General features: G+C 40.4%; 2 protein-coding genes across 4 annotated transcripts in view; one reads left to right on the top strand and one right to left on the bottom strand.

The window, feature by feature from the left end:
- MFSD8 (major facilitator superfamily domain containing 8) overlaps window positions 1-5,476 on the bottom strand; it is a 39,312-nt gene extending 33,836 nt beyond the window's left edge. For 2 of the 3 annotated variants that reach the window (XM_064585045.1, XM_045880475.2), the window contains exon 1: window positions 5,321-5,476. In XM_064585045.1, coding sequence (XP_064441115.1) covers window positions 5,321-5,385 — 65 coding nt within the window. In that variant the 5' untranslated portion in view covers window positions 5,386-5,476. The remainder of the gene's footprint in view (window positions 1-5,320) is intronic. The other variant, XM_064585044.1, reaches the window with a different exon arrangement.
- Window positions 5,477-5,653: 177 nt separating this feature from the next.
- Window positions 5,654-13,813, top strand: part of ABHD18 (abhydrolase domain containing 18) — a 53,845-nt gene continuing 45,685 nt past the window's right edge. The window contains exon 1 of the mRNA XM_064585049.1: window positions 5,654-5,870. The gene's annotated coding sequence lies outside the window, so the exon portion shown is untranslated. The remainder of the gene's footprint in view (window positions 5,871-13,813) is intronic.

The raw sequence follows: 13,813 nt of genomic DNA on the forward strand, positions 1-13,813 counted from the left end.
ATGGCAGGCAGAGGGAGAAGCTGGCTCCCTGCTGGGCAAGGAGCCTGGGATCATGACCTGAGCCAAAGGCAGATGCTTAACCAACTGAGCCACCAGGTGTCCTTGTAGTGATCTGTCTATAGCAGCCATGTCCACAATAGCCAAACTATGGGGAAAGAGCCCAGATGTCTATCAACAAATGAACGGATAAAGAAGATGTAGCATACATATATACAATGGAATATTACTCAGTCATCAAAAAAATGAAATCTTGGGGCACCTGGGTGGCTCAGATGGTTAAGTGTCTGCCTTCAGCTAGGGTCATGATCCTGGGGTCCTGGGATCAAGCCCCACATTGGGCTCCTGGCTCGGCGGGGGGGGCCTGCTTCTCCCTCTCCCTCTGCCTCTCCCCCTGCTCATGCTCTCTCTCTCTCTCTGTACCTCTGTGTCTCAAATGAATAAATAAAATCTTTAAAAAAAAAATGAAATCTTGCCATTTGCAATGACATGAATGGAAGTAGAGAGGGTGTTATGCTAAGCGAAATAAGTCAATCAGAGAAAGATAATTATTATATGATCTCATTCATATGTGGAATTTAAGAAAATAAAGCAGAGGATCAAAGGGGAAGAGAGGAAAAAATAAAACAAGACGAAACTAGAGAGGGAGACAAACCATAAGAGACTCTTAATCATAGGAAGCAAACTGAGGGTTGCTGGAGAGGAGGGGGGTGAGGCGATGGGATAACTGGGTGATGGACATTAACGCAGGCATGTGATATAATGAGCACTGGGTATTATATAAGACTGATGAGGGGCGCCTGGGTGGCTCAGTCGTTAAGCGTCTGCCTTCGGCTCAGGTCATGATCTCAGGGTCCTGGGATCAAGCCCCGCATTGGGCTCCCTGCTCAGCGGGAAGCCTGCATCTCCCTCTCCCACTCTCCCTGCTTGTGTTCCCTGTCTCACTGTGTCTCTCGCTGTTAAAAAATAAATAAAATCTTAAAAAAAAAAAAAAAAAAGACTGATGAATCACTGAACTCCACCTCTGAAACTAATACATTATATGTTAATTAACTAAATTTAAATTTAAAATATAAAATTAAAATAAAAAAAAAGAGTTGGAGGCTTAACTGACTCAGTCACCCAGATGCCCCAAGTTACCATTTTTATTATATATATATATATTTTTAAAATTTTATTTATTTATTTGAGAGAGAAAGAGAAACAGCATGAGAGGGGAGAGGGTCGGGGAAAAGCAGGTTCCCCACTGAGCTGGGAGCCCGATGTGGGACTTGATCCCAGGACTCCAGGATCATGACCTGAGCGGAAAGCAGTTGCTTAGCCAACTGAGCCACCCAGGCGCCCTCTTTTTTATATATATTTTATTTTACAGAGAGAGAGAGAGTGAGAGAGAGAGAGCACAAGCAGGGGGAACAGCAACTAGAGGGAGAGGGAAAAGCAGGTTCCTCACTGAGCAGGGAGCCTGATGCTGGGTTCAATCCCAATCATGCATGACCTGAGCCAAAAGCAGACACTTAACCAACTGAGCCACCCAGGTGTCCCTTATTATATTTTCTTAATTGTGATGATTCAACCAACCATATCACATGGTTAAGATGAAGTAATCTGAAGGTTTCTTTCTTGTATCACAAAGGCACAAGAAGGAATGCTGCACTTTCAAGACAATTTGTCAAATTGTAACTTAAAAACTGGGAAGAATACATGGAATACTGGAGTGAACTGATCACCAAAATAAGTTAAATAAAATGTAACAGAAATAAGTACACAGTGCCAAATTTAGGTTCAATAGATCATTATTTAATACAAGGACTCTTGGGTAAACAGCAGTACTTTATTTTCAAAAAATGACTCTGGGGATGCCTGGGTGGCTCAGTTACGCATCTGCCTTTGGCTCAGGTCATAATCCCAAGGTCCTGGAATCGAGTCCTGCATCAGGCTCCTTGCTCAGCGGGGAGCCTGCTTCTCTCTCTGCCTGCCACTCCCGCAGCTTGTGTTCCCTCTCTCTCTGAAAAATAAATAAATAAAATCTTTATTTAAAAAAAAAAACCCAAAAAATGACTCTGGCTTTACTGAGGAAAAATAAAATTACTATTTACCAGAGAGAGCATTTGTGAACTACTGAAGAGCAAAAAAGAACCCATACTCAAAGAAGATAAGAAAAAAGTGTGTGTTCGTTGACACAATAGTGTAATGGTGTTACAGTATAAAATTTAGAAGGCAAAAATAAACTGAGAATGTTTTATAAGGATATGCTCTATAAGACCAGAAGTCGCAGATATTATCTGTAATACAGAAACCGGACTAGAGCTGCAAAGAAAAAATTTTAAGTACCTGTTAACATTTTAGGATAATCTAAAAGAGGGATCAGCAATCTATAGTCTCTAGTCCAAACCCAATGTTGTCACCTGTTTCTAGATCACCAGTTTCTACTGGAGAATAGTTTTTACAGATGAATATTTGTGAGCAACTTGTTAGAAAACATCAACTTTTAACTCTAGTTAAGAAAAATGCCACTCCTAAAAAGAAATTCCATTCCTCTCATGGATTTGTATTGCAAAAAATTTTACTCATTTATTATATTTTAAACTTCATTACTAAAATTTTTTGTGAGAATTTTTCTTTCTTGTTATCTCAGTACCTCTATAATATCTTTGATTTTGCCTCTTGTCCTGCAAAGCCTAAAATATTTACCATTTGGGCCTTTACAGAAAAAGTTTGCCAATACTTTGTTCTCTTAAACACTATAGATGGGGTCAGTGGAGACCACTAAGGACTCACCAGACCAGTAAATTAAAACTAACTTTCTTAGTGAGAAAAAGTTGGTGGCGAACTAGGCTGTAGTTTCTACAATTTACTCAAAGCGAACAGGGCTTGTCAATTAGTTATATTATATGTTCATTTTACTAGGGAATCTATGTTTTTTTTTTTTCTAAAGAATTTTTAAATTTATTCATTTGAGACAGAGAGATACAGCGAGAGAGAGAACAGGAGCAGTGGGGAGAAGCAAAGGAAGGAGAAGCAGACTCCCTGCTGAGCAGGGAGGCCGATGTGGGGCTCGATCCTAGGACCTAGAGATCATGCCCTGAGCCAAAGGCAGGCGCTTAACCATCTGAGCCCGAATCTACGTTTTAAAACACAGTATGCTTATTGTATTATTCTTAAAATACACCCTTATTATTTTTATTTTTTTTTAAGATCTTATTTATTTGACAGCAAGAGAGACAGCGAGAGAAGGAACACAAGCAGGGGAAGTGGGAGAGGGAGAAGCAGGCTCCCCACGGAGCAGGGAGCCCGATGCGGGGCTCGATCCCAGGATCCTGGGATCATGACCTGAGCCGAAGGCAGATGCTTAACTGGCTGAGCCACCCAGGCACCCCAAAATACACCTTATTTAAAAAATACACCCTTATTTTTAAAATGCTAAATCTAGAACCTCAATCAAGTATTGTTTATGGACAGAACATCTGAATTTAGATGCACCCTAATGAGCCTCAAACAATCACTCAGACATAACTGAAGCATAAGAGTACATAAGAGTAAGAAAAAGAGGGGTGCCTGGGCAGCTCAGTCATTGGGCATCTGCCTTTGGCTCAGGTTATGATCCCAGGGTCCTGGGATCAAGCCCCTCCTGGGGCTTCCTGCTCCGTGGGAAGCCTGCTTCTCCCTCTCCCACTCCCCCTTCTTGTGTTCCCTCTCTTGCTGTGTCTCTCTTGCTGTCAAATTAATAAATAAATAAAATCTTTAAAAAAAAAAGAGTAAGAAAAAGAATTCCTTTTTTAAAGTAGATTTATTTGGACATGGTGACAGAATATATACCGTAAGACCACATCCAACTATTAACTCAAGGATCCTGAATTTATCTGAAAAATAGTCAAGAACCAGGTAGAAGCAAAAAGAACTTTGAGAAATCCAAATGTCACAAAGTCTATGCACTGAAGCACATGCACCTAAGAGAGATGGTTAGTCCTTAGTCATAGCTTCCATGTTCTAACTGCACATAATTCTATTAAGCTTAGAAATGGTTTTCAAAGCAGAAGCAAACTAGAAATTTCAAAATAAAGTTGGGAGAAGAGAGGCTGCTGACAGCAACAAAAACAGGGATTGTCAATACATAACAAAACATGATGAGGAATAGTCTGCCAGCAACAGAATAGGTAGAAAAGCAGACATAAAACTTTAAACGTGTAGCAAGTGTATAAATTAGTAAGAAAGTGAAAGAAAGTAAAGGGCGCCTGGGTGGCTCAGTAGGTTAAAGCATCTGCCTCAGGCTCAGGTAATGATCCCAGCAATGGGCTCCCTGCTCAGTGGGGAAATCTGCTTCTCCCTCTGCCCTTCACCCTGCTCATGCTCTCTCTCAAATAAATAAATAAAATCTTAAAAAAAAAATTGTGTAAAATAAACTAGTATAGAAGCAAATAGTCCAAAATGTCTCAGTAGGCCCTGAGTACATCCCTGTATTATGGAATATTTCGGATTGATAATAATTGTATTGATCTCAAGATAAAATATAGATAAAATTGCAATACATATATTCCGTTTAGTAAATCGGGGACCAGAGAAATACACTGCCCAAAAGAGTTTCAAACAAAGTGGTTAAAATGAAAGTTTGGTGCTTAAGAGAGACAAATGTGCAAAAATTAACATGGTCGTTGACAGCTTAACTGTGTATTAATTTACTTGATAAATTGTTTCAAACACAATAATATTTAATTCCGTTTTCCTAAAGACAAAAATAGTTACTTAACTAAGTAGTAAGAGACAAACTGAACAATTCTGAATTACTGTCCATAAAGTAGGATCAAAATAACCAGAAATATAAGGGTCGAAGTACAGTTCATCCTTAAACGCTAAGAAATTAGTCTTTATATGTTTGGCATAGGAGAAAGGTATGCTCGTTTTGTACAGGTTTACTTGCTAACGAAGTATCAAAAAGTTATCACGCAATTAAGTCAATAGTAAGAGAGGTTTCTTCAAGTATCGATTAAAACCATCATTTCGGAACTTTTGTGAAACGTGTAAACTGATGAGCTCCGTAGAGGGACGCAGAATGCGGTGGTTTAATGGCCGCGACACTGTTGGCAGTGAAGGGCCAAGAGGCAGTGTGAATTTCTCTAACACCTTCACCAGAACTCGCTGGCTCATCGCGCCGCGCGACGAAATCTCTTTCCTCGGCAGCAGGAGCACATCACCCGGTCTCGCGCGACCGGCCACAGCCTCCCGCCGCCCTGAATCCCACGTTCGGGCCCGTGAGGCTGACGCCGGGAAAGGGGCCAGTGGCAATAGTGCAGGAAGGTGAGGGGGCCTTCCCCCAACATCCGCTCACCTGCTTCCGGCTGTGCGGTCGCCTAAGAGTGGCTCTTGCTCTGCCTCGATCCCCAAGCTCGCCATGGTTACGCCGCCCACGAGGCGGTGTGAGGCCAACTCTCGCGACACCTCCTGCTCCCTCCCATCCCAGTTGGCCAAAGCTGTCAAAACAAGTCAGCAAGTGCGCGTGCGTGCCCGGCAACTGGAAGTGGGCGGAGCGCCCCGAGGTCAGAGAGAGAGTCGCGGGGGAGTCCGGAGCGCGCCGGGCGGGAAGAAATCAGGGGCGGGGCCCTGTGTCCTAGCCCTCCTCCTGAGGTCCGCGTTTCTCGGCCACCCGGGACTGCTTGGGAGACAACCGGGGAGGGTTCAGGGCGTGTCTAAACGGCTGCCCCGCCCCGGGCTCGTCCCTCTCTCTAGGCTTGGCTGTCTGGGCCTCTCATTCTTGGGTTCCTGGAGAGGTTGCTGTCACTGCATTTGTGGCTCCGACGGAAGGCAAGCCCTGGGAGCCAGGGAAAGGACAGCGCCAGGAGGCTCTGCTGGCTGGACAGCAGGTGCCCTAAGAACGGACAGTGAGTAAGTAGCCGGTCCAGGCCGCGGTCCCCGAGCCTCTCGACACACTGCGTACGTGCCAGGAGGCAGGGACGGGGGACGCAGGGCTTGGCGGGAGACGCGGCGGTCCCGGGCGCTGGACGAAGCGGGGTTTTAGGGCGCGCTTTGGCCGACCCGAGTGAGTTAGGCTGGCGGGCGGTCTCTAATCCCCGTGGAAGGTGGAATTGTCTTGGCGCTGTTGGTTTTCTCGCTCGGCTAACTACAAAGGCTAACTACCTTCCCTGTAGTGCCTTGTTCTAATCTGGGGATCCTCAGATCGGCATCTCACTCTCTCCTGCGCCTACTGGGGGATTCAGTCTTGCAAGATACCACTAGCAGACGCTGCTGCTGTAATCTAGGGGTTAGAAAAGGCCCAGCACCAATTTAGCAGTGACCAGCACCTTTCATCATAAAGAAAATGCCATTTTTAGAAAAAACTTGTGTTTTTTTGTTTGTTTGTTTCAGTAGGTCTTGATGCTGTCTCTTTCTGGTGCTTACATATTAACATGTTACTTTTCTACAAGTAGGCTTGTAAGGTAGTTGGTAGCAGTAGTCATAATTGTTTTATTAGTGCTAGTACATTCTCATGTGATCTCACTTGATTACAACTTTCCTATGAGATAGATAATGCAGACATATTTCTATTTTATAGAGAACTAAGATTCAGAGAAGTTGACAACTTACCCAGAGTCACTTGGACTGAAAGTGGCAGAGTTGGGACTCAATTCAATTCTTTCAACCAATATTTATAAGCAGTTACCTATGCCAGACCCTATATTAGTTATCTGTTGTGTAGTATGTGCCATCACTTGTAACCTTTGTCTTGTTTGTGACCTTCTTGTGTGTATCCTGTCAGGGACATTCCACTCGTGAGCAGCTAAATTTGAAATGTGTTTTCTGTTAGTTCAGAACTGTTTTCTGAATCCAGACCTGATATATTTGTGCTTGGATTCAGTCTTGCAAATTTGTTTCTAACAGCTCAAAAAACTTATCAGATTCCTATGACTGGTTCCAAGAAGGTATATAGGTTAAAAAAAAATTAATATATATTTTTTTGCCATAATGTTGCTTTAATGTATCATTGACTTCTAATCCCCTAAGTCTGGCATGTGTGTGTGTGTGTGTGTGTATTTCACAAAGGGACTTTTAATCAGGATTGCACCAAGCAGAATAATTGCTAGATGAATATATGTTGAGTGAGTGCTTATTGATTTGCCTCATTTAATCCCTACAACAGTCTTCTGAGTTGGGATTGTGTCAAGCATACAAGGAAAGCGAAAGCATGGAGAATAGTTCATTTTCCTAGGGTCACACCACAAATAAGTAACAAAGCAAGAATCCAAGAAACACAGGACTCCTGAATGTAAAGCCTGTGCTTTTTCACCAGCAGCCTTACTATGAAAAGAATTTTAAGAAGAATCTTTTCCTGTATCTCTTTTTTTTTTTTTTTAAGATTTTATATATTTGACAGAGAGAGACACAGCGAGAGAGGGGAACACAAGCAGGGGGAGTGGGAGAGGGAGAAGCAGGCTCCCGGACGAGCAGGGAGCCCGATGCGGGGCTTGATCCCAGGACTCTGGGATCATGACCTGAGCCGAAGGCAGACGCTTAACCACTGAGCCACCCAGGCGCCCCTCCTGTATCTCTTAAAATATATTAAAACAGGTGATCAATTTTTATATAAATCGAATAATTTGCAACTGTGTGTATAGTAGGCCAGTTATTATTCCCCTTTTATAGATTAAGGTGGCATCAAGGTCACATAGCTAGTGAAGGAACCCAGGTCTTCTGACACTGCTATTTTCCATTGCCACCTCCAAGTGATGGCTTTAGACCACGAAAGTATATGGAATGAGTGTGTAAAACTGGTGAAATCTAGGGGCGCCTGGGTGGCTCAGTCGTTAAGCATCTGCCTTCGGCTCAGGTCATGATCCTGGGGTCCTGGGATCGAGCCCCAGCAGGAAGCAGGAAGCCTGCTTCTCCCTCTGCCACTCCCCCTGCTTGTGTTCCCTCTCTCGCTGTGTCTCTCTCTGTCAAATAAATAAATAAAATCTTAAAAAAAAAAAGGTGAAATCTAAATAAGCTCTGTGTATTGTACCATAGGGAAAAAAAGAAAGAAAAAAATCATTTCTTAGGAACAGTGCACCTAAACAAAGTAAACATTTAAGAAATGTTTTAAAAATCATGATTACTTTCTTAAAAGCCATGGAAAAGAAGAACTAAGTTTGAAAAGAGATTAGATTATTTGCTAAATGTTTCACATGAGGATATGAGACAATCACCTGTTGAATTTCCTTAGATGACTGCTTAGAATAGATATCCACCCTTCAAAACAAATGAACAAATAAACTTCCTATTTATGTATCAACTTTATGAGGATAAGAATCCAGAAAAAAATTAGGATTGCATTGTGTAAATGCTTAAGTATTAGAGTGATAGGAGATAAAAGTACTATATGGCATACAGATACTGAGTGCCGCTTCAGCAATAGAGCTCATTTCTAGGAAAGACTTCATTCCTTGGCACTGTAATAGAACTTCTACTTTTGTAGAAGTTTGTTTTTGTAGAAGTACTTTGAGTTTTCCTTTGGCATTGGCTATATAAAAATATAGATGACGGGGCGCCTGGGTGGCTCAGCTCTTAAGCGTCTGCCTTTGGCTCAGGTCATGATCCCAAGGTCCTGGGATCAAGCCCCACATCGGGCTCCCTGCTCGGTGGGAACTGCTTCTCCCTCTCCCACTCCCCCTGCTGTGGTCCCTCTCTTGCTGTGTCTCTCTCTGTCAAATAAATAAATAAAATCTTTAAAAAATATATTTATATATATATATAGATGACAGTTGTTATCAGTTTGACTTGATACATACTTCAAAAATGGGTCTGTCTCTGCAGAAGCTCACTGGTGTCAATCCAGCCTGAAGTAGATGCTTTAAGTATCTGATGTGGCTCTAGATGGTGCCTCTTTTGGTGAACTGGAGTTATCTTTACTCTGGACTTGTATCTGTTCATGGTGGCACGGGATAGCAGTTAGCCCTACCTAGACTTACGTGTTTAGAACGTCCCAGAAAACCTGGACATTAATATTGTTCTTGGGACTGAAATGGGATTTAAGAAGTTCTTTGTAATCCTCAACTCTATAGCCAAACTTACAGCAGGTTATGTGTGTGTTTGATTTACTTTCTGTAACTTATTGGTCAGTGGTTTACTGCAGGTAAATATAGCAAGGAATATGCTGGCTCTAGATTTGAGGTGCTGATTGTTATGGCCCATATTATATGGAATTAAAGTGATTTGGAAAGCTCTTCTGGTATAGGGTTGAAAATTAGAAATGACTAAACAACTTAGACATATAATAAACAATGCTACTTTACAAAATATTCAAAAAGTTCATTGTTCTTAGGTCCTTTCCTGCTTCTCTTGAACTTTTTACTTTTGTATATTTGCCTTTGATTACCATCTTAGAAGAATATTGAGTAGAAAAATGGGATGTTTCATGAACAGTTTTCTTCTTACTATAAAATACAAGTGTTGGAATTTTGGGGTTATTTATTTATTTATTTTAAAGATTTTATTTATATATTTGACACAGAGAGAGCACAAGCAGGGGGAGCAGCAGGCAGAGGGAGAGGGAGAAGCAGGCTCCCTGCTAAGCAAGGAGCCCAATGCAGGGCTCGATCCCAGGACCTTGGGATCATGCCCTGAGCCAAAGGCAGCAGCTTAGCCAACTGAGCCACCCAGGCGCCCCAGAATTTTGGGATTTTTTTAATGCTAATATGGAATCTGCTATTGATGTGTTTATGTTACAAAGGAAGACATTAACCCCCATCCTTTTCCAGCCACTATAGAGAAAATAAATGGCCCATGATGATGAAATGTTATATGGCAGAGTTGATGGGATGACGCTCCCATGGTTACATTAAGTTATATTAGACTCTGCCTTGCTAGAACACTCAGTCTCACTCTCCTGTTGGCCTTGAAGAGGTAAGCTGCCCTTTTGTGAACGTCTATGGAGAGAGTCACCTGGTAGGGAACCATGGATAGTCCCTAAGAGCTCAGATTGGCCTCTGGCTGACAAATAGTAAAATACTGAAACTCTCAGGCCTATAGCTGTGAAGAAATGAATTCTGCTAACAAGCTGAGTGGGCTTGTAAGCAAGTTTTTCTCCAGTCAAGCTTCCAGATGAGAATACAGCCCAGCTGACACCTTGATTGAAGCTAGATGAGACCCTAAAGCAGAAAACCCATGTAGGCTGGATTCTTGGAAACTAATCCTCAAGAAAGGGGAATTGAGAGGATGGGGGAAACAAAGAGGTCTATTCTTCAAATTCTTCTATTTAAAGGCGTTAGTGAGGTGTTTAGATATTTAAATTATGCCGTAGCATTTTTTTGAAGAGAATAATACATGCTTTGAGTTCTGTTCTTAGATCAGTAGGATAATGAACTACTTATACTTACTGAGAAAGTTACCAAGAGGGAAAGAAATTAACTTCTGAAGAATTTTGTAAAGAGACTATCAAATTAACTCCAGTTTCTTAATTTTTCCATTATTTTTACTGTGGTAAAATTTACCATCTTAACCATTTTTAAGGGTACAGTTTAGTGGTATTAAGTTCAGTCATACTGTTGTGCAAACATTACCACCCTTCATCTGTAGAACTCTTCATCTTGCAAAACCAAAACTCTCTACACATTAGACAATACCCACCCCTTTTCCTGTCCCCTCAGCCCCTGGTAACCACCATTCTGCTTTCTGTTTATGAATCTGGCTGCTCTAGGAACCTCATATAAGTAGAATCATACAGTATTTGTCTTTTTGTGACTGGCTTGTTTCACTTAGCGTAATGTCCTCAAGGTTCTTCCACATTGTAGCATATGTTAGAATTTCATTCCTTTTTAAGGCTGAATAATATTCCATTGTATGTATACCCCACATTTTGCTTATCTATTCATCCATTGACAGACACGTGGGTTTTTTCCACCTTTTAGCTACCAAATTACAAATTTTAAGAAGGCAGACAAAACACAGCTAATTAAATAACTAATGTTTGTTTTAGATAGAATACTAATTTTAGGTCTACCTTGTGACATGTTTAATTCTTTTAAAATCAATATTTACATTTTACCTATACCATTTTATAGGATTGGATAATTTATCATTTTAATGTAGTGTTTTATAGTTGTATTTTTGCATTTGTGACATTATTGTGGCATTTGTGACATATCTATGATTTATTTGGTTTTTCTAGCCCATGGGTCAGCAAACTATGGCCTATGGGCCAACCTGCCTGCTTTTGTATGGCCCATAAACTAAGAATAGTTTTTACACATGAACATTAGTACTCAATTTAGTGATAAGGGCACTAACTTTGAACCTCCATTACACAAAATCCCAAGAAAAAACTTTTACTCCTCTCATTTCTAGACCTATATTACAAAAGATTGCTTATTATTATTATTATATTTTAAATTTCCTCAGTAAAAATTATGTGAATATTAGTTTTCTTTTTTTGTGATTTTTATGCACCTACACAATACCTTTGATTTCACCTCTTGGCTTGCAAAGCCTATAATATTTACTATCTACCCTTTTATAGAAGAGTTTGCAGGATCTCTCCTCTATTCTATTTATAACATTGTTCTTTTGAGGGCGCCTGGGTGGCTCAGTTGGTTAAGTGACTGCCTTCGGCTCAGGTCATGATCCTGGAGTCCCAGGATCAAGTCCCGCATCGGGCTCCCTGCTCAGCGGGGAGTCTGCTTCTCCCTCTGACCCTCCTCCCTCTCATGCTCTCTGTCTCTCATTCTCTCTCTCTCAAATAAATAAATAAAATCTTAAAAAAAAAAAAAATTAAAAAAAAACATTGTTCTTTTGAGATACTATTTTTAAACTTGTTACAACAGACACTAAGATTTTATGTTTATGTCATTTATTTAATATTTTTCCATGCAGAATTCTACAATGTATCATTTTGTAATTGGATATATTTAGTACAGATTACTTTTAAAAATATTCTTTAGCTTTTTTTTTAATTTTCAAATCATTATTCTCTCCTAATTAGGTATATTATTAAAGATACCTTAGAAAAATATTAATCAGATAAAATCACAAATCTGTTTTAAAGGCAGGCTTATAAAAATCCTTAGGATAGTAGATTAAGAAGTGTAGTCCTGAAAGTTCGTAACATGCATAGAACTTTTTCGCTTTATGACTTGTGATCTTGGGTTTCTGATATGGCTTAGCTTGTAAGAAATTGGAGGAATAACATGGTATGGTGGAGAGATGCATATCCCATCACAGAAGAATAAATCTCCCCTTAAGTATTTGATATACTCATTCCTGGAATGCAATTCTAATACAGAAGTTGTGGGATTAAAGGAAAAAATCTAGAATAAACTGTTTTCTTAGGAAATAGTATTATTAATCTAAAGAGAAAGTATAAGGAAAAAGGAATCCTATTCATAGTAGTTATCACAAATACTAAATATTTTGTTAGTCATGTAACATGCGTCATAAAAATACTTAAAGGATAGAATAAAATATTAATGGAGGAAGTAAAACTCTGGATGGAAAGACTAAAAAAATAATAATAACAGTGTTACTAAGTTAATATATGGATTGAACATACTATTGGTTACATTACAAAAAGGATATTTTATAAGTTATGACAAACACAAATGGGATGTATATGGAAAACTCATTATAGACGTTCAGACACTAAAACAACACTTGTAAGAGCTGCTTGAAAGGGGTTTTAAAAATGGGATATAGGTTTTAGAGCTAGATCTAAGTTTATAGAAGATTTCTAGATTTTTTTAAAGATTATTTATTTATTTGAGAGAGAGAGTGCATGAGCCGGGGGTCGGGGCAGAGGGAGAGGGAGAAGCAAACTCCCTGCTGAGCATGGAGCCGACTGTGGGGCCCCATCCTAGGACTCAAAGATCATGACCTGAGCTGAAGGCAGACACTTAACTGACTGAGCCACCCAGGTGCCCCGAAGATTTCTAGATTTAAAAAATAGGAATTAGTTGGGCCGCCTGAGTGGTTCAGTCAGTTAAGCATCCCACTCTTGATTTCTGCTCAGGTCATGATCTCAGGGTCCTGGGATCAAGCCCTGCTTGGGGCTCTGCACTCAGCGGGAGTCTGCTTGAGATTCTCTCTCTTCCTCTCCCTCTCCCCACTCTGCTCCCCCAGGCCCCGTGCTTGATTACCTAAGATTACCTTAGTAAGATTACCAAAAAAGGGAAAATTCCATACTTCCCTGTACTCCCTCACTTTGCCCTCAAACTGTGGCCTCCCACCACTGTCTTGTGGCAGACAGTCTTCGCTTTGCTGTCCTGCTGGCCACTTCCGTAAACTTTTATCTCTGTTATTCTGCCTTGGGTGAATTCTTTCACCACCTGTACCCCCAGCCTCTACCTGATTGGATCACCCCACATTTGATGGCCCCCCCATTTGATTGGGAGACCCCACAGTAAGGATAATCAATAATATTGTTGCTATTAGTCATAGGTATAGCACTTAAATTTGCAAAGTACTGTTTAAATGCTTCATAAATGGTAATTCATTTACTTCTCATACCAATCCTAAGGGGTAAGTACTGTTATTATTCCCATTTTACAGATGACTCACAGAAAGGATAAGTGACTTGCTCAAAGTCACATGGTAGAGGATTCAACCCAGGGAAGAGTGTATGCTCTTAGCCATTATGACATATTGAACTTTAAATATATCTCTTTCAAACTTATATACACTAAAATGTAAAACAAATGTGAATAATTTTTTAAAAATGAAAACTCAAAACCAAAAGTCTAAAAGAACTAAACCCAAAAAATACCATAGTGATAAATATAAATGGGCTAAGCTCATCTCTTTTTTTTTTTTTTTTAAGATTTTATTTATTTATTTGACAGAGAGAGACACAGCGAGAGAG

Source organism: Mirounga angustirostris, unplaced genomic scaffold, assembly GCF_029215605.1.
Source record: "Mirounga angustirostris isolate CCGP_5_RB_7025 unplaced genomic scaffold, mMirAng1.0.hap1 SCAF_2, whole genome shotgun sequence".
NCBI lineage: Eukaryota > Metazoa > Chordata > Mammalia > Carnivora > Phocidae > Mirounga > Mirounga angustirostris.